This window comes from Schistocerca gregaria, chromosome X (assembly GCF_023897955.1).
Source record: "Schistocerca gregaria isolate iqSchGreg1 chromosome X, iqSchGreg1.2, whole genome shotgun sequence".
NCBI classification, from domain to species: domain Eukaryota; kingdom Metazoa; phylum Arthropoda; class Insecta; order Orthoptera; family Acrididae; genus Schistocerca; species Schistocerca gregaria.
Genome location: NC_064931.1, coordinates 518,706,459 through 518,730,437, shown reverse-complemented (window position 1 = coordinate 518,730,437; position 23,979 = coordinate 518,706,459). Strand labels below are relative to the sequence as shown.

The 23,979-nt window shown below is 45.3% G+C and overlaps 1 protein-coding gene across 2 annotated transcripts in view; it reads right to left on the bottom strand.

Moving 5' to 3' along the window:
* LOC126298212 (regucalcin-like) overlaps nt 1-23,979 on the bottom strand; it is an 81,172-nt gene that overhangs the window by 6,880 nt on the left and 50,313 nt on the right. The window contains exons 3-5 of one of the 2 annotated variants that reach the window (XM_049989517.1): nt 13,369-13,578; nt 6,626-6,838; nt 6,430-6,542 (exon numbers count right to left, since the gene is read on the bottom strand). In XM_049989517.1, the coding sequence (XP_049845474.1) occupies nt 6,430-6,542; nt 6,626-6,838; nt 13,369-13,578 (536 nt within the window). The remainder of the gene's footprint in view (nt 1-6,429; nt 6,543-6,625; nt 6,839-13,368; nt 13,579-23,979) is intronic. The other variant, XM_049989518.1, reaches the window with a different exon arrangement.

Genomic DNA, 23,979 nt, shown 5'->3' with positions numbered 1-23,979 from the left:
GTATTTCTGCATGGAACTTCCAACGACTTTGAGTCCACGCCACGTCGAGTTGCTGCACTACACCAGGAAAAAGGAGGTCAGACATGATATAAAGAAGTATCCCATGACTTTTATCATCTCAGTGTAATAAGGCAACAGTGTATTTTACGTCTATGGTTCTGTAGATGAATCCACAACTACGGACATAATTTCCCCAACTGACAACTGGTTTGATATTTTAGTACTTGTTCCGCGTTCTACCCAAAAGTTCCAAGAGCCTAATGCCCACGCCCCATTATAATGTACATTGTCATAATTGGGTCTGCATACACCTACTTTAGCTACATTTTTAAGTATTACAGAGATTTAAACATTCCAATATTTTCTTAAGCAGCAGCTTATTCAACTGCGAAACCATAGAGGAGGTTGCTCCCACTGAGAGCTTGAGCAGGATGTACACTATCTGATCATAAGTATCCCCACATCTATTAATGGACATTAGTATGGGGTGTGTCCAAGCTTCGCATTTGTGATGGCTTGAACTCTGCTGGGGACTGCTTATATGAGGTGGCTGTGGAGGAAGGACAGTCCAATCTTCCACAAGAGTGGAAACCAAAGGAGGTAGTGATGTTGGAGGATGGGGTCTGGACCAAGTAAACGTTTAAACTCATTCCAGAAGTATTCCCTAGGGTTCAGGTCTGCACTATGGGCACGCCAGTCCATTTCCACGACTATTTTTGTCAACAAACCATTGCCTCACAGATGCTGCTCTACCATTGGGTGCATGACCATGCTGATACAATCAGTCATTGTCTCCGAACTATTCCTCCATTTTACGAAGTTCAAAACGCTGTAAAATGTATTCATATTCTTCCACATTTATCGTTTTCTTAAGCGCAATAAGCGGTCCACACTCAGTCCACGAAAAAGACCCACTTACTGTAAGATCATCTTCGTTGTAATTCACTGTTGGCCTTCCACATGACGCCAAGTAATGTTGTCCAGGCATTCGGCAAACCCTAACCCTTCTATCGGATTGCCACTGGGTACAACGTCGTCATCACACCAACAAATCACTTTTTCCCAGGTATCCACTGTCCAGTGGTGTCGCTTTTTACGCCACTTCAAGCGTCGTTTAGCATTGATTACAGAAATGTGAGGGTTATGAGGATCTGCTCAGCCACTGTACCCCATTAATTTTAACTCTCTACGCACAGTCACTGTGCTAGCTAGCCTTTTGATAGCACTTTGGAACTCACGAGTGATGCCGTCAGCTGATTTCATAAAATTTTTTAAATCCATCCTCCGCAGTTCTCGACGGTTCCTGTACATGAGGTGTTGGTTTAGCTGTGGTTGTTCCTTGGCGTTTTCGCATCATAACTACATCAACAACAGTTGACAGGTTTAGAAGCAGCTTTAGAATGGTTGAAATATCCCTGATGGATTTGTTACTCAGATAATATCCAGTGACTCGTTCATATTCGCTGTCACTGAGATCACGTGGCCAACCCAGTCCACCGTTACTGCTTCTCTACTGACAACACAGTACTCCACGCATCCACGCCCCCCAAACAAACCAACCAACCAAGCCTCCTTATGCAGGGTGTTGATTTTAAATGAAGTCATTGAAATATCTCGAAAACTACACACCGGATCAAAAAAGTTGTAATTCCAATTGGACTGTCTCGGAGGTGGACGCCCAACCATACTACACGCATCCTGTGACCCCACCCCGAGCGTCGGTGGCAGGGGGTAGCTTTGAAATCTTCAATGGGACCCGCGTTTTAGTTGCGGGTTTTGATTCTACGGTAAAATCTACATACGTTTTGTGTGAAGCATTATCTTCGTTTCGCCACAGATGGCGCTGTAATCGGAGGAGTAGGAATGGGTACACAGTCGTAATTTACGATATGCTACCCAATGACCCTTGAATATTCAATAGCATATGGGATCCCACCTCCACGATGCGAGGGTAGGACAGGCCAGTATTTCATAATTCCTAAATGGAAACCCCATTCGCAACGTTGTATTCCTCCGACATACCGAACAGGAGACTACTCGACGCGCCACCCCACGTGTAGCGAAATACGACGTAAAAGGCAGCACATTACGACCGGAGCTCACATATCGTGCAGGCGCAGCACATAGCGGCTCTAAACATTGCAATACTTGGCCAGTGCCAACCGTAGTGGCCGTGCGGTTCTAGGCGCTGCAGTCTGGAACCGCGAGACCGCAGGTTCGAATCCTGCCTCTGGCATGGATGTGTGTGATGTCCTTAGGTTAGTTAGTTCTAACTAGTTCTAAGTTCTAGGGGACTAATGACCTCAGAAGTTGAGTCCCATAGTGCTCAGAGCCATTTGAACAATTTTTTGAACTTGGCCAGTGATTATTGCCTGCACACCTACGTGTCATTTGGAGAGCAGACTTGGAAGTGCATGATGAACGTTGCAACCACAGACGCAAAATTTAAATGATCCTGATTTACGAAGAATCTAGGAGAAATGCTGAGGCTGCTGTATCCTTGTATGCCGAGCATTTTCCAGAGAAAGCTCGCACTTGTTCGTTCTTTTACAAGGTTGTGAACGCTTTTAAATCTGATGGTAGCGTACAGAGCGACAAAAGGAAACGAAGCAAACGTGCTACAGGAGTAGCTAATGTAACAACTGCACTAGCGGCAGCGCACCACAACAAACAGATAAGCGCCCGCCCGGCAATAACACCGCGGTTCCTGTATATCCGTAGGTAGCATTGTTACAACATTGCGTCGTCTTAAGTATCACCCACACCAAGTGTATCTACACCAAGAACTTCACGGCGTCGATTTCCATAACCGGATAGTGTTTTGTGAATGGGCGCGTCAAGAAATGCAACGACCTCCACGTTCTTTGCCGAGGTACTATTTTCCGACGAGTCTACATTCACAAATCATGGTAGCGTTAAGCGCCATAACACGCGTCACTAGAGCGTAGACAATCCCCAATGGTTACGGAAAGTTAACAATCATAGTCTTCGGTCGGCTAACGTATGGTGTCGCATCATGGGGAAGAAATTCATTGGTCCGTATTTTATCGACGGCACGTTGAATAGACGCAAATATCTAACTTTTTTGGAGCAGGAACTACCGGTACTCCTGCGTGACAGTGCCCTGGACGTTCGACAACGTATATGGTTTCAGCATGACGGTCACCCAGCGCATTACGCAACTGAAGCACGTGAGGTATTAGACCGTGGTTGCATTCGTCGGTGGATCGGCAGAGGTGGCCCTATTAATTGGTCGGCGACATCGCCGGAATTGATCTCGTCGGATTTCTTTCTGTGGGGATATTTAAAAGATAAGGAGTACCATCAAGTGCCAACAGGCCGTGAAGACATGGTCGAACGCTTCACAAACGCCTTCGTTGACATTCCCGCAGATATGCTTCTGTTCTGTGTATAGTCATTTGAAAAGCGAATCAGTAAGTGTATTGAAGTTGGCGGTATTACGTATGAATACTTACTACAATAGGAAAAGGAGAGCAACATTCGCTTGGAGCCACGGCCACTGTGGCACGTGCGGTAGTCTCCTGCAACTTTGCGAATGGGGTTTCCAGTTAGTTAGAAGTAATGAAATACTGGCCTGTCCTAGCCTCGCAGCATTGAGGTGGGGTCCCACGTGGCATTAGACATCGAAGGGCCACTGAGTAGCACGCCGTAAATTACGACTGTGTACTCATTTCGGTTCCTCCAATTACAGCGTCATCTGCGGTGAAACTAAGAAAATGCTTCACACAAAATGTATGTAGATTTTGCCGTAGAATCGTAATCTGCAACAAAAACAGGGGTTCCCATTGAAGATTTCAATGTTGCCCCCTGCCACCCAAGCACTGGGTGGGTGGGGGTCGAATGTGGCATCGTTGTATGTCCTCCTCCAAGACAAACAAATTGGAATTATAGCTTTTTTAACCCGCTGTATAGATTTCGAAATATTTCAATGTATTCACTTAAAATGAACACCCTGTATATAGACGGGTCCGGCCCTGGTGACATTTAATGGTCAATTTCCCACTACATAGGGTATCTAGATATTTTTGATAAGACAGTGTACTCCATACCATATGGTGGTTACAGCACGTTGGTAGTGTGAAGAGTTGATCGCTGCGTAAGACACATAAATCACATAGAGGATGATCCGCGGTAAGGGTGCCAAACAGTCATTATTTAAAGAATAAAAATCAGTAATAATAAGTTATGCTACGTAGAAAACATCAGGAGAAGTCAGTCATTAGCCGTAATTATTGTGGCATTATTACAATGCAGTAGATTTCAAGGTTTTGCTAAATTGGTGTCGAGAGTAAAGTCGCCATAGAATATACGAGAAGGTCCCAAATCGTGTGAGTTACACAGAAGGCTTTATAGCGCGCCAAGTGCATCGGTCGGCGTTTAGACTTGATGCAGCCGCTCTCCTATCAGGGGAGACACTTTGTCAGTTTTCAGCATGAGTGCAACACCGACTCTTACATCATTAGAACGAACTTTTACGCGGAGTAGGTAGAAAACTGTCGAAATGCTTACTGACGAAGCTAACCTGCTTGCCTCCTTCAATGAAAATGATTTGCCCATGTTATGTGTACGGAACCAAGGTCCCTATTCATAGGCGATGCGTCTGCTGCTAAATACACTCCTGGAAATGGAAAAAAGAACACATTGACACCAGTGTGTCAGACCCACCATACTTGCTCCGGACACTGCGAGAGGGCTGTACAAGCAATGATCACACGCACGGCACAGCGGATACACCAAGAACCGCGGTGTTGGCCGTCGAATGGCGCTAGCTGCGCAGCATTTGTGCACCGCCGCCGTCAGTGTCAGCCAGTTTGCCGTGGCATACGGAGCTCCATCGCAGTCTTTAACACTGGTAGCATGCCGTGACAGCGTGGACGTGAACCGTATGTGCAGTTTACGGACTTTGAGCGAGGGCGTATAGTGGGCATGCGGAAGGCCGGGTGGACGTACCGCCGAATTGCTCAACACGTGAACACGTGGGGCGTAAGGTCTCCACAGTACATCGATGTTGTCGCCAGTGGTCGGCGGAAGGTGCACGTGCCCGTCGACCTAGGACCGGACCGCAGCGACGCACGGATGCACGCCAAGACCGTAGGATCCTACGCAGTGCCGTAGGGGACCGCACCGCCACTTCCCAGCAAATTAGGGACACTGTTGCTCCTGGGGTATCGGCGAGGACCATTCGCAACCGTCTCCATGAAGCTGGGCTACGGTGCCGCACACCATTAGGCCGTCTTCCGCTCACGCCCCAACATTGTGCAGCCCGCCTCCAGTGGTGTCGCAACAGGCGTGAATGGAGGGACGAATGGAGACGTGTCGTCTTCAGCGATGAGAGTCGCTTCTGCCTTGGTGCCAATGATGGTCGTATGCGTGTTTGGCGCCGTGCAGGTGAGCGCCACAATGAGGACTGCATACGACCGAGGCACACAGGGCCAACACCCGGCATCATGGTGTGGGGAGCGATCTCCTACACTGGCCGTACACCTCTGGTGATCGTCGAAGGACACTGAATAGTGCACGGTACATCCAAACCGTCATCGAACCCCCCTGGTGATCGTCGAGGGGACACTGAATAGTGCACGGTACATCCAAACCGTCATCGAACCCATCGTTCTACCATTCCTAGACCGGCAAGGGAACTTGCTGTTCCAACAGGACAATGCACGTCCGCATGTATCCCGTGCCACCCAACGTGCTCTAGAAGGTGTAAGTCAACTACCCTGGCCAGCAAGATCTCCGGATCTGTCCCCCATTGAGCATGTTTGGGACTGGATGAAGCGTCGTTTCACGCGGTCTGCACGTCCAGCACGAACGCTTGTCCAACTGAGGCGCCAGGTGGAAATGGCATGGCAAGCCGTTCCACAGGACTATATCCAGCATCTCTACGATCGTCTCCATGGGAGAATAGCAGCCTGCATTGCTGCGAAAGGTGGATATACACTGTACTAGTGCCGACTTTGTGCATGCTCTGTTGCCTGTGTGTATGTGCCTGTGGTTCTGTCAGTGTGATCATGTGATGTATCTGACCCCAGGAATGTGTCAATAAAGTTTTCCCTTCCTGGGACAATGAATTCACGGTGTTCTTATTTCGATTTCCAGGAGTGTAGCAATATTCGGTCTGGTGTCATAGGTATGTAGCACCACGGACGAATCACTATCAACAGTGTCACATGTTCTCACTCCATGGCACACTGCGGAGAGATTTGAAATTTGACGTATGACATCGGCTCGAAGTCTGGAAATCAGGAACTTCACGCCATCACGTCTTTTCCCTTGTCAGTCAAATACTAGAGGTGACAATTTATTTCACCACAACATGCGTTCGAGTCTAGAGCCATCGCATAAACGTTTGTTGGCGACCTCGACTACGGCAGTGAGTCTCTGCCCAAAGAGAAATGAAAATATTACCTGTTTGCCACCATAGCACGCTACCCACAGTTTTCCTTCTGTATCAATAGTTTGGCCGTCTGGGAATCCTTCCACGCCCTGTTCTTCAAAGTTGAAAACCGTCCTCCTGTTGCCTGAAAAAGAAAAAAAACCGCTTTCGTCAGCACAAATCTTCAATTTTGGAGGAATATAATTAGGAGAACCATACGTTGTTTACCTATTTCAGCCTTGGTGACATCAAAGTCGAAAGCATCTATTTTTCTAGTGGGAGAATCTATATAGTACATGGTTTTGTTGTCCAGGCTCCATGCAATGCCGTTTGAAACGCTGACTTTTGGTAAATGCGTTTTAGCGCTTCGGTCCTTGGAAATGCTAAAAAATATTCCCCTGTCTACAATGACCTGTTTGTTTATTATCGGTGCCATTGTCCCTGAAACGAAAGTAACGAGCAATTTTAAATCTCTGTTGACATACAGCTTTTACTCTTCGGAGGTGCCTTTGAACATGCCACAAAAATGTTTTGAGATAATGTTTCCATACAATAATTATATAGTACCTAACAACAATACAGACTTTTATAAAATCATGTGAAAGTGTCTAGATTATTTTAAATAAACCTGTATACCTACTTCGAGAATCAAACCATTCACCACCAGTATTCTAATACATCACTCTACCCACTGCCCGTTGCACAAACTGGCCCGCGTTGCTATATGGTATTGAACGAAGATATACATGTCATACATCTGGTTACATACTACGTCACTGCCATTCATTCGGGGACCATTTTCTTCAAAAAATACAGAGAGAGTTGAGAAAAGTACGGAAACACCAAAAACGTAACACATTGCCATGGTTAAAAGGGCGTAGGAAAACAGTTGACATTCAAAATCGCTTCCAGTGGCCTCGGAATGGATAAATACAAGTCCTGTATGGCTTTCAATGAAATCCTATCCCATCCTTCCCGCAAAGTAGTGGCAAATAGCCGGCCTGAGTGGCCTTGCGGTTCTAGGCGCTACAGTCTGGAGCCGAGCGACCGCTACGGTCGCAGGTTCGAATCCTGCCTCGGGCATGGATGTGTGTGATGTCCTTAGATTAGTTAGGTTTAATTAGTTCTAAGATCTAGGCAACTGATGGCCTCAGACGTTAAGTCGCATAGTGCTCAGAGCCATTTTGAAGTGGCAAGTACAGGTAACGATCGTGGATGTGAGTAGCGATCACGCAAACTTCTTCTTCCAGTCCATATATGGCATAACAGCAAACCAGGGCTTAACAGTATTGGTTACAAACAGTCTTAGTTATAATTTTATTTTTTTATTTTTTTTATTTTTCAACGACGCGTTTCGCCTTATTTAGGCATCTTCAGGTTATCTTAATTTGGTATTTCTTAAGAATACTTTAGTCAGAGTAGCCAAAGGGCATCGTCGAAAATATCAGGCCTACATCGCCTTAGTTAAACTCGGTAAAAAAAAAAAAGGCGATGTAGGCCTGATATTTTCGACGATGCCCTTTGGCTACTCTGACTAAAGTATTCTTAAGAAATACCAAATTAAGATAACCTGAAGATGTCTAAATAAGGCGAAACTCGTCGTTGAAAAATAAAAAAAAATTGCAACCAAGACTGTTTTTAACCAATACGCAAACTTCTCTCCAGAGCAGACCACAAAGGCTCAATGGTATTGATGCATGATGACTGTGGTGGCCAGGAGAGATGTGTCTAATTATCCTCGTGTTCACAAAACCAGTTCTGGACGATGAGAGCTGTGTGAACAGCGGTAGTGTGGGACTGGAACACAGCAAAACCACTGGGGAGCAAATATTGCACCATGGGGTGGACCTGATCAGCCGAAACGGTCCCATAATCTTTGGCAGTAATATGACCTTGTAGAGTGCCCATGGGCATATGGGAAACCACGATACCACTGCCCACCATATCTCACTCTCGGCGGCAAGCAAGCTACATCGTGTGCTTGTGACATAAACTCGGTGGGAAATTGGAAACAGTGTGAAAAAAGACTCATCCGATCAAATGACTTTCTTCTTTGCTCCATTAGTCCAGGTATTATGGCTTCGGCACAACGTTTTCCCGTTCCGGGCATTTACATCTCTGCTGCGTGGTTTTGGAATTCTAGCTCGCCCTGCAACTCGCAGCTTAGAAAGCTCCCTTTGTGTTGTTTTGGCGCTGACAGATTTCGCTAGTGCGGCATTCACTTCTGCAGTGCAGAAGGGAGAACCGATAGAGGTACTTAAGGTACCCTCCGCCACACACCATCAGGTGGCTTGCGGAGTATGGATATGGATGCAGATGTAGATGTAGATGTAGATGTAGATGTAGACGCATCTGTCATCTTCTTATTTTTCGTCACAATCCTCTTCACTGACCGTCTGTAATCATCACTCGCCACACAATTTTGCCCGCGTTGTCACTTAGAGGATGATATCTTTCCGCTCTCTTTGCAGTCAGTATAAATCTTCTATACGGTGGCTCTTGAAACACCAAACACTTCGGCTATCTGGGTTACGCAAGCACCCATCATACCAGCACGAGCAAGACGCTCACGTTCAAATTCACTTAGCTCAGACATAACGCACTCGCAACGAGACAGAACACTGATTTGACCACGACTGGCGCAATGCATTGTGGGTACTGAACAGGTGACTTTCGTGGTCAAATACAGCAGCACCACCTGCTGGCTTGGCTGGAATCTGCTTTTACGTTCGAGCGCGCGTGTGTCGCGGAGGCTCCTTATATTTGTCCACCATCTGTACACAGGATGAAAATTTGTTCATGTTGCTAGTATGCAAACAATAGTGCTGTGAAGATCAGACGTATAAATTTTCCTCCGCTCTATAAATAGGTGCCGTTGGTAGCGAGGCAAACATCAACATAGAAGCCAAGATGCACTGGAACTCTCCCTGCCATATCTTCTGTTACTGAAACAGATAAGCCACATTGTCTTAGTACACTCATCGGACTAAATATTTTTCCTCCCTTCAAAAGAGCAGACTGGTCGCTTTGGAACACCCTGGACAGTGTTGAGTTAGAGCTAGTACCAGGCGGTTACGAGACAAAAATTTTCGAGACTGGATTACTAAAAATAGAGAAAAGTTAAGATGATGGTTTCAGTGCTTCAGGTGCTCTACACAGTCTTCCACCGCTTGAGTACAACGCACAGAATATCCATACAACCATGTTAAACTGTCAGAAAATTCCTTCTTTGGGTTGTTCTTCATCTCAGGCGTCGACTTGAATGTCGGATATGTCGTCAAAGCGTTGGTCCTTCGTGCGAATTTCAACATTTTCTCGTTTTGTGATAGTTTCGTAACGATAACACGAAGTCTCGCAGCCCGTAATGATTTTTTCCAGAAAAGAATTGTTGGTGTTTGCGTTTCAACCAAATCGCGGCAGACGTTCACGTGTCATCTTTTTTTTTTTTTTCGGGAGTCGAGATTAGCGGTACGAACTTCCCATACACTTTTCCCTCCTTCAAAATATCTAGAAAATATCTCTAAAATTTAATTTAGAGATCTTGCTCAATTACAGTTTATGACACAACATTGACACACTAGAGTGGCACGTCCGCAACTTAACACTGGTTGCTCACAGCTGATAGGTCGAATGCACACCTGTTGTTTACGGTTGTTGTTCAAGCTGCCACCGTCGTTACTGCGCTAATGTCGCTGGTACGCCAGGAATAAAATCTCGGAACTTCTTGGACGGACGGTGTACAGCGTAACACTCCGAACTCACGTCCGAGCAGGCCAATGGCTAGACCAAACTGGCGTTCTAACCATTAGTATTTTGCCGTAGTACCGGATAAATACCAGTCCCAAATTTGGAAGTTCCATGTTGTATAAGAGAAACGCAGTGAGACAGTCACACCATGCTCCACACATGGAGAAACCAACGAAAATGGATAGTTTCTAAAATCACCGTTAAGTCCACATGGAATCGCTCTCGTCCACCATATCGTGTCGTCACAGTTGCGTCCTCTTCTCCTGATGCCTGGCCCGCCGGCTGGGTTGGTGTGGGTGGGGGCGAGGCTGCATGATGGTCAAGCCTCCGTGACCCTGTGTTTCATTTAAACTGCGCCCCGTGAAATTTGTGCTCACAGAAAGTCTAGTAAAAGTCCACTAGTCCCCCTGTCCCAACTCTACCACATCTTTCAACACTGTACATTCACCAGTCAACGTTATTGTGACACTATATTCCTTCCCCATTCCTTTTCAAGGGTGCATTCGTCCCTGACTTTATTTTTATGGATGACGAAGAGCGACCGCATTCACAGGCGCAGATGTGCAGGTGTTGGAACGAGAGGATATCGGGCGAATGGACTCGAGTACCTGATCCCCCGACATAAATCCCATCGAGCACGTGTGGGAGGCTTTGCGGAGACATGTTTTAGCACGTTCACATGCACCAACGATAATCCAGCAGTTGTTAACCGCACTTGTTGACGAATGAAACGCCCCACCACAAGAACTCTTTACCAACCTTGTGGCCTGCATGAGAGCGCTTTGTTGAGCAGGCAGTGCGGTCTGTGTCGGTTACATACTCCATTCAGAACTATGTCCTGCATTTTGTAATATCAAGGTGAGCATCATGGTTCGCTTTATTTGTTGAAGAAAATCTTCTAACAGCAGTAAGTATTTGAGAAGTTGTTTTATTTTATTTCCACTGCCATTTCGGCATTTCAGTAAGCTACTTTCAAGCCCTATGTGAACTTCATGTACACATTCAGATGTATCGATTTTGGGTTACTGGAGCCATCAGTGTCTAGACATATTGAATTCTACAACAAAAGCACCGCAAATGTAATAAAAACCTCCTGCGGTTCTGCGGACACATAATATGTACAATGGATGAAAACAGTATAACTAAGAAAATTTTTAACTTCTTTAATGCAAGTAAATTAAAGAGCAGGTGGATGAAAGACGCTCAAGTAGACTTGGAACGATTGAAAGCCTCAGGACAGAAAACTGAGAACACAAAATATTTCAGAAATAAAATTAGAAACAAAAAACTGAATACGTCTCAAGGGCGTAAAGCTATGACTGGCTCTAGTTCAAATGCTCTCTTAAAATGAAATACTCTAATATTATTTATTTTCGAACGACCAGAATGCCACCATAAATTTACTTGAGCCAAGTGAACTCAGAGTACAAAGTTTAAATCTGCATTTTAGCTGCCTTGAAGTATTCCACTATCAAATTGTGCTAATGTACATCGAAACTGTAGAGTAAGGGAGTAACAAACACTTGTAGGTAAAACAAACCTTGCAACCAGTTACCCCTACAGTACGTCTTGTACTTGCTCCTTTGCAAGCCAGTATTGTACGAGTCACGTCAACCACGTCAGGTTGATCTTGATCCCAACTTCCAGAAACTAGAACCTTCATTCGGTTTAAATCTGAAGGGTAACATCAGTGTCGCAGCCCCGTACGACTGACAGACGTCAGTTGACGGTTACTTAGCTTCATATAGCCGAACCACGGTCGATGAGAGATGTCCAGTTGTACGGCCGCCAGGTGCCCCTATGTTGCTGAAGTACATGCCACCTACACGGGAAATGCCGAGGTTTACAGCAGACATTACCAGAGCACTACTTCGGAGAAATTTCTGTGCAGCATCAAGTCGTCGCGCTAGCCGCAAGACCAGCTGTCGTAACGACGGGCCGCAGCGATAAGGCCGCAGAGGCGCATTGTCTGAGACATGGGCATCGCGTGGCCTCCGAAGCACCGCAGCTTTATACTTAATACCCAGCCCTCTTCAGCCACGTAGGACCAGTGATGACAACACTACTTGTAAAACTCCGTATCTCAGCTCAGAAATGACCTTCCTTGTCGTCTACATACACCGCCACGTTGTTAGGTAAAGAGTTTCTGTCGACTGTACTTGATTATTTACTTATTTCTGGTGGCAAACGTTATGTCATTGACTGTAAAACTGTCTGAAGCAGGAACGAACTGACCAGCACAGGACTAGTATTGTGTTAGAAGACGTCCACATAAACGGAATATTCACACGTGCTACCAATTTTACAATCTGCCTTGTGGGTATGCTCCTGCAAATGGTAATGAAAAATTTAGTGTCTCACAAATATATATATCTGCAGCTTGGTGGTTAATAAGGTTACGAAAACGCGAAGTTGGCAATTTTATGAGCCCACCGTGAGTATTCGTCACGATTTCAACAATTGTAATTGTGTTTAATGGCCTTCCATGGCGTGTATATTTAATGTAATGTTCGTCCAGGTTTACGTATTCTACTGTAGGTGCTTGAAAACGAATTAGTGTCGAAACTAGCCAATCGCGCAGCAAATAAACTACATGATTCTACAGCCTACTAAGGTCAATGTTTTCTTTCGCAAAATTCTGTGAGGCTGTGGAGCACGTATGGACAAAATATTTAAAAAAACACGTTTATAGATACAGTGATTTGTTAACTCGATAACCAAACTCGTAGTAACATTTAATTGCAGATGACAAGGTGCCAATATACAGTAACGTAAAGAGGATCATTGGAATCGGAACAATATAGAAAAATGAGGGTAATATAAAAGAGAAAAACGGTTTTAGGCCTAATTTTCTTAGAATTATTTCTTAAACGTTGTATAGAACTGAATGAAAGTACCCGTCACTGATGATTGCACAAAGATGCTGAAATGTTTGGGAATTGATAAACGCGTTGTTTCCATAATAGCCGGACTTGAAATCCAGTGGTGGTTTGTTTCCATAGCTTCACATGACACAATTTTTTTTGTTTTGTTTCTGAGTAATGCTATGGCGTCAACGCTGATGGCGACCGCATTGTTTTTATTCCTGTCGATATTTCTCTGCATAGAACTCACTCACTCACCGGCCGACTACTATAGATTCCAGAGTCATTCACTTTCGTTAAGGGTTACGAAACAGAACAGACAACATGGTAGTGTTTACATGAAAACGAGCGAGCGTTTACCTGCCCAGAGGGTGCCGGCGGAGTCCGCCTTGCCGTCGTTGATCCGGTTGTCCTGCTTGCCATCCCCTTCATCCACCGTCGCGATCACCTCCAGAGCACCTGGCTTGCTGCTCTCCCCATCCCACGTCATCAGCACCACTTTACGACGCTGTGTTACAACGAATTTGTCTGCCGTGTCTTTAACTGGAATAATAAGAGACACTTCCTCATCTGTAATAAAAGAAAATCATAATTTTAATCCTTCTGCATGGTTTCCCTTCAGATAAAATGATGATCGTCTTCAAGCAGTTAACAAGGAACTCATTATCACCCTTTTTCAGAATAAACACACTACCAGTCGGTTTTGTAATTGTTCTTTCACAGAGGCGTTTCAAAGAGCTTCAAGGTAATACGCTTCTAAACCCTCAGAGCATGCACAGAAAGGAATCGCTGCAAATGTCTTCCTAGAGAGCTGCAATGGTTGCTGTTAACACAATTATAGTTATTGGTGATGAGAAGGAGAAAGAAATGGCAGAGAAAGGTGACTGAACGTGTAAGCAAATGTTTAAAAGTTAAATAAGTCGATGTTATGCAAATTACGGCGGCAGCGGCACGATACAGAGCGGAGAGAGATTCGAATAGCTACCCCAAAGGAGAACGAGAAGAAGGAGAAGAACAAGAAAAGTGCACACAACCAATATCTCATTGAAGACATTGTTGAATGTGTAATTAGGCAGAAATTTATGCTACATTACAGATAATACTAAGAAATAACACCTTTACGAAAACTTCACAGTTTTGTCGCACAGTACTGGACGTCAAGGCTAGCAATGAACCTCTGAGAAAAACTGTTCTCGCAATGAGATTAGGTTACAAAGGATGGTGGAACAAACAAATCGACTTGTGCGAAACAGGCAACATACACTCCTGGAAATTGAAATAAGAACACCGTGAATTCATTGTCCCAAGAAGGGGAAACTTTATTGACACATTCCTGGGGTCAGATACATCACATGATCACACTGACAGAACCACAGGCACATAGACACAGACAACAGAGCATCCACAATGTCGGCACTAGTACAGTGTATATCCACCTTTCGCAGCAATGCAGGCTGCTATTCTCCCATGGAGACGATCGTAGAGATGCTGGATGTACTCCTGTGGATCGGCTTGCCATGCCATTTCCACCTGGCGCCTCAGTTGGACCAGCGTTTCGTGCTGGACGTGCAGACCGCGTGAGACGACGCTTCATCCAGTCCCAAACATGCTCAATGGGGGACAGATCCGGAGATCTTGCTGGCCAGGGTAGTTGACTTACACCTTCTAGAGCACATTGGGTGGCACGGGATACATGCGGACGTGCATTGTCCTGTTGGAACAGCAAGTTCCCTTGCCGGTCTAGGAATGGTAGAACGATGGGTTCGATGACGGTTTGGATGTACCGTGCACTATTCAGTGTCCCCTCGACGATCACCAGAGGTGTACGGCCAGTGTAGGAGATGCCGGGTGTTGGCCCTGTGTGCCTCGGTCGTATGCAGTCCTCATTGTGGCGCTCACCTGCACGGCGCCAAACACGCATACGACCATCATTGGCACCAAGGCAGAAGCGACTCTCATCGCTGAAGACGACACGTCTCCATACGTCCCTCCATTCACGCCTGTCGCGACACCACTGGAGGCGGGCTGCACGATGTCGGGGCGTGAGCGGAAGACGGCCTAACGGTGTGCGGGACCGTAGCCCAGCTTCATGGAGACGGTTGCGAATGGTCCTCGCCGATACCCCAGGAGCAACAGTGTCCCTAATTTGCTGGGAAGTGGCGGTGCGGTCCCCTACGGCACTGCGTAGGATCCTACGGTCTTGGCGTGCATCCGTGCTTCGCTGCGGTCCGGTCCCAGGTCGACGGGCACGTGCATCTTCCGCCGACCACTGGCGACAACATCGATGTACTGTGGAGACCTCACGCCCTACGTGTTGAGCAATTCGGCGGTACGTCGTTCCAAGGCGTGGCAGGCAGCGAAGGCGTCCCCGGAGGCTGCTCAGAAAGCCTCCCGGGTGCGTCTGACAAACCGGTTTCAGGCACTGTCTCTGGCTGAGCCAGATGCAGCCGCCTGCCCTGTTTCAGAGGATCATTCTCAGCCTTCAAGGTCCTGGCAATCGCAGAGGGTGGGCTTACTGGTAGTTGGGAGCTCCAATGTTAGGCGCGTAATGGGGCCCCTTACGGATACGGCGGCTAAGGAGGGGAAGAAATCCAGTGTGCACTCCGTGTGCATTCCGGGAGGAGTCATTCCTGATGTGGAAAGGGTCCTTCCGGATGCCATGAAGAGCACAGGGTGCAGCCAGCTGCAGGTGGTGGCACATGTCGGCACTAATGACGTGTGTCGCTTTGGATCTGAGGAAATTCTCTCTGGATTCCAGCGGCTATCTGATTTGGTGAAGGCTGCCGGTCTTGCTTACGAGATGAAGGCAGAGCTCACCATCTGCAGCATCGTTGACAGAACCGACAGCTGACCTTTGGTGCAGAGCCGGGTGGAGGGTCTGAATCAGAGGCTCAGACGGTTTTACGACCGTATTGGCTGCAGATTCCTAGACTTGCGCCATAGGGTGGTGGGGTTTCGGGTTCCGCTGAATAGGTCAGGAGTTCACTACACTCAGCTGGCGGCTACACGGGTAGCGGAGGCTGTGTGGCGTGGACTGGGCGGTTTTTTAGGTTAGAAGGCCTCGGGAAAGTGCGGGATGGGCTGCAATGTCAAAGGGTGCTTGGCAATTACAGGACGTGCTTGGATCAAGGAACAGTCGGAATTTTAGTTGTAAATTGTTGTAGTTGCGCTGGAGAAGTCCCTGAGCTTCAAGCGCTAATAGAAAGCACAGAAGCTGATATCGTTATAGGTACAGAAAGCTGGCTAAAGCCTGAAATAAGTTCTGCAGAATTTTTTACGAAGTCTCAGACGGTGTTCAGGAAAGATAGATTAGGCAGAATTGGTGGTGGAGTGTTTGTGTCTGTCAGTAGTGATTTATCTTGTAGTGAAGTCGATGTAGATACTCCGTGCGAATTGGTGTGGGTGGAGGTTATACTTAACAGCCGAATTAAGTTAATAATTGGCTCCTTCTACCGACCCTCAGACTCCGATGATACAGTTGCGGAACAGTTCAGAGAAAGTTTGAGTCTCGTAACAAATAAATACCCCACTCATACGGTTATAGTTGGTGGGGACTTCAACCTACCCTCGGTATGTTGGCAAAAATACTTGTTCAAAACCGGTGGTAGGCAGAAAACGTCTTCCGAGATTGTCCTAAATGCATTCTCCGAAAATTATTTCGAGCAGTTAGTCCACGAACCGACGCGAATTGTAAATGGTTGCGAAAACACACTTGACCTCTTGGCCACAAACAATCCAGAGCTGATAGAGAGCATCATGACTGATACAGGGATTAGTGATCACAAGGTCATTGTAGCTAGGCTCAATACCATTTCTTCCAAATCCATCAGAAACAAACGCAAAATAATTTTATTTAAAAAAGCGGATAAAGTGCCACTAGAAGCATTCCTAAAAGACAATTTCCATTCCTTCCGAACTGACTATGCGAATGTAGACGAGATGTGGCTCAAATTCAAAGATATAGTAACAACAGCAATTGAGATATTCATACCTCATAAATTGGTAAGAGATGGAACGGATCCCCCGTGGTACACAAAAAAGGTCCGAACGCTGTTGCAGAGGCAACGTAAAAAGCATGCGAAGTTCAGAAGAACGCGAAATCCTGAAGATGGGCTAAAATTTACAGACGCGCGAAATTTGGCACGTACTTCGATGCGAGATGCCTTTAATAGGTTCCACAACGAAACATTGTCTCGAAATTTAGTAGAAAATCCGAAGAAATTCTGGTCGTATGTAAAGTACACAAGCGGCAAGACGCAGTCAATACCTTCGCTGCGCAGTGCCGATGGTACTGTTATCGACGACTGTGCCGCTAAAGCGGAGTTATTGAACGCAGTTTTCCGAAATTCCTTCACCAGGGAAGACGAATGGAATATTCCAGAATTTGAAACACGAACATCTGCTAGCATGAGTTTCTTAGAAGTAGATACCTTAGGGGTTGCGAAGCAACTCAAATCGCTTGATACGGGCAAGTCTTCAGGTCCAGATTGTATACCGATTAGGTTCCTTTCAGATTACGCTGATACTATAGCTCCCTACTTAGCACTCATATACAACCGCTCGCTCACCGATAGATCTGTACCTACAGATTGGAAAATTGCGCAGGTCGCATCAGTGTTCAAGAAGGGTAGTAGGAGTAATCCATTTAACTACAGACCTATATCATTGACGTCGGTTTGCAGTAGGGTTTTGGAGCATATACTGTATTCAAACATTATGAATCACCTCGAAGGGAACGATCTATTGACACGTAATCAGCATGGCTTCAGAAAACATCGCTCTTGTGCAACGCAGCTAGCTCTATATTCGCACGAAGTAATGGCCGCTATCGACAGGGGATCTCAAGTTGATTCCGTATTTCTAGATTTCCGGAAAGCTTTTGACACCGTTCCTCACAAGCGACTTCTAATCAAGCTGCGGAGCTATGGGGTATCGTCTCAGTTGTGCGACTGGATTCGTGATTTCCTGTCAGTAAGGTCGCAGTTCGTAGTAATAGACGGCAAATCATCGAGTAAAACTGAAGTGATATCAGGTGTTCCCCAGGGAAGCGACTTCTAATCAAGCTGCGGAGCTATGGGGTATCGTCTCAGTTGTGCGACTGGATTCGTGATTTCCTGTCAGTAAGGTCGCAGTTCGTAGTAATAGACGGCAAATCATCGAGTAAAACTGAAGTGATATCAGGTGTTCCCCAGGGAAGCGTCCTGGGACCTCTACTGTTCCTGATCTATATAAATGACCTGGGTGACAATCTGAGCAGTTCTCTTAGACTGTTCGCAGATGATGTTGTAATTTACCGTCTAGTAAGGTCATCCGAAGACCAGTATCAGCTGCAAAGCGATTTAGAAAAGATTGCTGTATGGTGTGTCAGGTGGCAGTTGACGCTAAATAACGAAAAGTGTGAGATGATCCACATGAGTTCCAAAAAAAAACCGTTGGAATTCGATTACTCGATAAATAGTACAATTCTCAAAGCTGTCAATTCAACTAAGTACCTGGGTGTTAAAATTACGAACAACTTCAGTTGGAAGGACCACATAGATAATATTGTCGGGAAGGCGAGCCAAAGGTTGCGTTTCATTGGCAGGACACTTAGAAGATGCAACAAGTCTACTAAAGAGACAGCTTACACTACACTCGTTCGTCCTCTGTTAGAATATTGCTGCGCGGTGTGGGATCCTTACCAGGTGGGATTGAAGGAGGACATCGAGAGGGTGCAAAGAAGGGCAGCTCGTTTTGTATTATCGCGTTATAGGGGAGAGAGTGTGGCAGATATGATACACGAGTTGGGATGGAAGTCATTACAGCATAGACGTTTTTCGTCGCAGCGAGACCTTTTTACGAAATTTCAGTCACCAACTTTCTCTTCCGAATGCGAAAATATTTTGTTGAGCCCAACCTACATAGGTAGGAATGATCATCAAAATAAAATAAGAGAAATCAGAGCTCGAACAGAAAGGTTTGGTGTTCGTTTTTCCCGCTCGCTGTTCGGGAGAGGAATAGTAGAGAGATAGTATGATTGTGGTTCGATGAACCCTCTGCCAAGCACTTAAATGTGAATTGCAGAGTAGTCATGTAGATGTAGATGTAGATGTAGATGTAGACGTCCACCCGGCCTCCCGCATGCCCACTATACGCCCTCGCTCAAAGTCCGTCAACTGCACATACGGTTCACTTCCACGCTGTCGCGGCATGCTACCAGTGTTAAAGACTGCGATGGAGCTCCGTATGCCATGGCAAACTGGCTGACACTGACGGCGGCGCTGCACAAATGCTGCGCAGCTAGCGCCATTCGACGGCCAACACCGCGGTTCCTGGTGTGTCCGCTGTGCCGTGCGTGTGATCATTGCTTGTACAGCCCTCTCGCAGTGTCCGGAGCAAGTATGGTGGGTCTGACACACCGGTGTCAATATGTTCTTTTTTCCATTTCCAGGAGTGTAGTTTGGAAATGGTTTTACGAACACTTTTATTGCATTTCCATTTTTCTGTGAGAGATTTTGGCAGTCCCATTTGTTGTACAGAGAATAAAGGAGTAGTAATATTCTGCTTCCCAATGTGTATCGATATTCATGCATCTGAAAATTATCGAAATTACTTACATTTGTCATGTATGTATGATGATGATGATAACGAGGATGATGATTTCATGATTAGAGCGCACGACGACTTGGTAATTAGCGACGCTGTTATTATTACTTGAAAACGAATATGGCTGAAATACGAGGTACATCCAGGAAGGAAGTTCCATTTGTATTTCCTTCCGCAGCAGCGCTACAATAGCAGCTTAGCGCATGCTCAGTAATTGCTTTGAGCCAAGAAGAAGGAAATGGTATCATTTTGAGTTCTGTCTGCGGCGTTTATGCTGTATAGTGCTTGTTTAGAATGGAGAAGTTGACTGAAAATCCCACTGCTTGCAACAATAGATACTCATTAGTTTTCTGAATGTGAAGGGCGCTTTACAAGTCGACACTCTTCTACAGATTTTCGAGGTTTAACGGAGAAAATGCGATGAGTGATTCTGTAGTGGGGAGATGAGTCCGAGATTTCAATGAAGGGCGTGATTAAGTGCTCGATGACAAACAAAATAGATGTCCATGCCTGGTCAATAAGAAATTGGTTCGTGCAGCTGAAGAAATTGTGAAAGAATACCGTAAGCTGACAGGATCAGAATTTTCAAAAAACTTCCCGGAAGTTTCAAGATCACGTCTACGTGAAATTATTTCCGGAAATCTGAATTTTGTAAGACATTGTGTTCGTTGGGTGCCAAAAGCTCTTACAGATCAACACAAAAGATAGCATCTCGGCAGTGGATTAAACTTTTGAGACGTTACGGCGCCGACCGGTGTGGCCTTGCGATTCTAGGCGTTTCAGTCTGGAACCGCGTGACCGCTGCCTCGGGCATGGATGTATGTGATGTCCTTAAGTTAGTTAGGTTTAGGTAGTTCTAAGTTCTAGGGGACTGATGACCACAGATGTTAAGTCCCATTGTGCTCAGAACCATTTGAACACGTTACAGCGAAGATGGTGATGATTTTCTACACAAGGTAGCGTCCGGAGACTGAAACAATAATCAGTGGAATGGAGGAACACTGCGGCGCATGTAAAGACTAAAGCGAAGCAAGTCTTCACATCTCGAAAAGTCATGAGCTCATTCTTTTGTGATAGACACGCCATTCTACTGGCGAATTTTTTATCACTAGGTGAAACAATCAATGCAAATGTTTACTGTTAGATGCTTAACGGTATTATTTTCATTCATGGCAATGCCCGACCTCACACAGTGGCAAGACACTACAAATCTTGCAGGAATTTGGCTAGAGCCCAAAGGAAGAAAGGAAGAATGATGTGCTGCTTCAGAAAGATTATCGATATTCATCCAACTAAAAATTATCGAAATTACCTACACTTGTCCCAAAAGTATCATGGTGATGATGATGATAATGATGATGATGATTATGGTCGCCGGGATGGCCGAGCGGTTCTACGCGCTACAGTCTGGAACCGCGTAACAGCTATGGTCGCAGGTTCGAATCTTGCCTCGGGCATGGATGTTTGTGATGTCCTTAGGTTAGTTAGGTTAAAGTAGTTCTAAGTTCTAGGGGACTGATGACCTTAGAAGTTAAGACCCATAGTGCTCAGAGCCATTTGATGATGACTATGGCATGATGAGTTCATGTTTATGGTACACGACGACTTGGTTACTAATGTTGGTGCTCTTATTACTTTGAAACGATTTTGGTTAAAATGCGAGGTACATCCAGAAAGTAAGTTCCCTCTAGATTTCTTTCCGCAAGAGCGCTAGAGTCGCAGTTTGGTGTATATGCGGTAGTTGTCCTGATTCCTTGCAGCGTAACTAACTTTGATTCCACCGTTGTACACAGCAACCGTACACTATACGGAAGGAGAGGCACACAGTAGTCAGTCACAATCCCATTAGCTTTTGTTATTCTCGCAAATGTAGATTTTGGCTATAAATAGCCATCTTCAGTGCATTTCCGTTGTATTTCAACAGACTCGCCGCAGTTTATGTCACTATACGTTCTTACAGGTGTATATGCAGAAGGACACCTCAGTGTGTCTAACAATTACTAGAGCGTAGATACACACATCATAAATACTTTATTTTTTATAGAGTGTACGCTACAAATACATCATAAAACTAATCTCGCATGATAAGGCTGAGAAACAAACGATGAAGAAGTATTGGATGTGAGTGACGTACAGTGTAGTGATTCACTGAACTTCCAAGTAATTATAAATTGAAGGATTTCTTAGGCTGTCCATGTAGCATTTAGCTCTGAGCACTATGGGACTTAACATCTGAGGTCATCAGTCCCCTAGAACTTAGAACTACTTAAACCTAACTAATCTAAGGGCATCACACACATCCATGCCTGAGGCAGGATTCGAACCTGCGACCGTAGCGTGTCCATGTAGCAGCACTGCCTACACTCGTTGCCTACGGTTTGCCTTTTCATTTCTTGCTACACCCGCGCCTTACCAAAGCACTCCGTCTTCAGGCCACAAGTGGCCTACCAGGACCATCCGACCGCCGTGTTATCCTCAGAGGAGGATGCGGATAGGAGGGGCGTAGGGTCAGCACACAGCTCTCCCGGTCGTTATGATGGTATTCTTGACCGAAACCGCTACTATTCGGTCGAGTAGCTCCTCAACTGGCATCACGCGGTTGAGAGCACCCCGAAAAACGGCAACAGCGCATGGCGGCTGGATGGTCACCCATCCAATAGCCGGCCACGCCCAACAGCGCTCAACTTCGGTGAACTCACGGAAACCGGTGTATCCACTACGATAAGGCCGTTTCCCGCCCGGAGTCAACAGAATCTTCAAACATAAACTTGGTTTTAACAGTTTGGAAAATGTTGGTGATTTTCTTCATAGCTATGTATTGTTGTAACACTTCTTGTATAAATCGGTCTGTGCATTCAAACATCGATCGACGAACTACTTCTTGAATCGTTAATCCAGGGCCATAAGCTCTACCGCCCGACATTGTTTTATTTATCTTACTACGTACTCGTCGTTCAGTTTTAATGTACATATCATTGAATTTTTTTAGTGCCAAAAGTAACAGCATTGTCTATAACTGTGGTTCATTTTACCACTAAAAGCTCATTCAGGACTTTTTACCTTGGAAAATTCTTTATCCAGATTCAGTTTTGGAGACTGTTGACATTGTTGGACTAAATTTACTTCCTCCATTATCGCGTGTCAAAAGCTGATGTAGGTCAAAAAGGTAAAATTATGTACAGCTGGAAGGAGAAGGCTTGCTGCATATGTAGTATCAAGATTTGCATATCTTCTAAAGCGCTCGCAATTGTTTCCCCGTTTTCTTTTATGAGCGTAACTCAATTATAATGAGCACCGCAGCGAGTATCAGACAGCCGTTTCAAACTTTTTCTTGTTTTTTTCTACAAGTAATTCCCCTGTATATGCAACAGACGAAAACAATGAATATAACTTACAGTTCCATGACACGTGACGCCAGAGGGAACACATGTGGATGCATGAACTCTACAAAGATTTAAGGAAAGATTAGCACAGGGACTGAACAGAACTTTTGGAATGAGTTTTCGAATTTTTCGTTGCAATCTCCCATGTACACATGAGATGGATGCGGCATTGACATCCAGCACATCTCTTCCCAGGGGCTGTTGAATAACCTTTGCCATACTCTCTGTAGTATTTCCCGGCATAAAAAAACGTTACAACCCGTTTCTCTATGGCTAATTCCTGGGTATAAAGTCTAGATGACTCTAGCGTGCCGGCCGGGGTGGCCGATCGGTTCTAGGCGCTGCAGTCTAGGACCGCGCGACCACTACGGTCGCAGGTTCGAACCTTTCCTCAGGCATGCATGTGTGTTATGTCCTTAGGTTAGTTAGGTTTAAGTAGTTCTAAGTTCTAGGGGACTGATGAACATAAGTCCCATAGTGCTCAGACCCATTCGATTTTTTTTTTTTTTTTTTTTTTTTTTTTTTTACTCTAGCGTTGACGTCGATGTCTACAGTTGGTAAAAGGTAAAAACCGTTGCTCAATGCTCAAATCTGGATGACTCTACTCTGTTTCATCTAGTTGGATTTGCATAGTCACACAATAAACTATGTAATAATAATGCATAAACTTTAAAGACATAATTTTTAGAATGCAATATTTAGTTAAAATACTAACAGATGACTGGTAAGCTCTTCACTGCATTTACGGGCGTATTTTTAAACCGCACTTTAGTACACCTGGCATGGATATCAAAAACCGTTTAACGTAGAATAATTGCGTCTGGCAGAAAACTGGTTATCATTGCACAGTTCTTAAGTTTCATGCAACTTTTTACAAAAATAATTCCAAAACTTCTTAACACACTCATTGACAGTTGCCATGGTCTGATAATAGATAAGCAGGTAATTGTGTTCATATTTTGCTTACGTACAGGGCTTAGAACTCCAATTCGCCTCTTGTTTA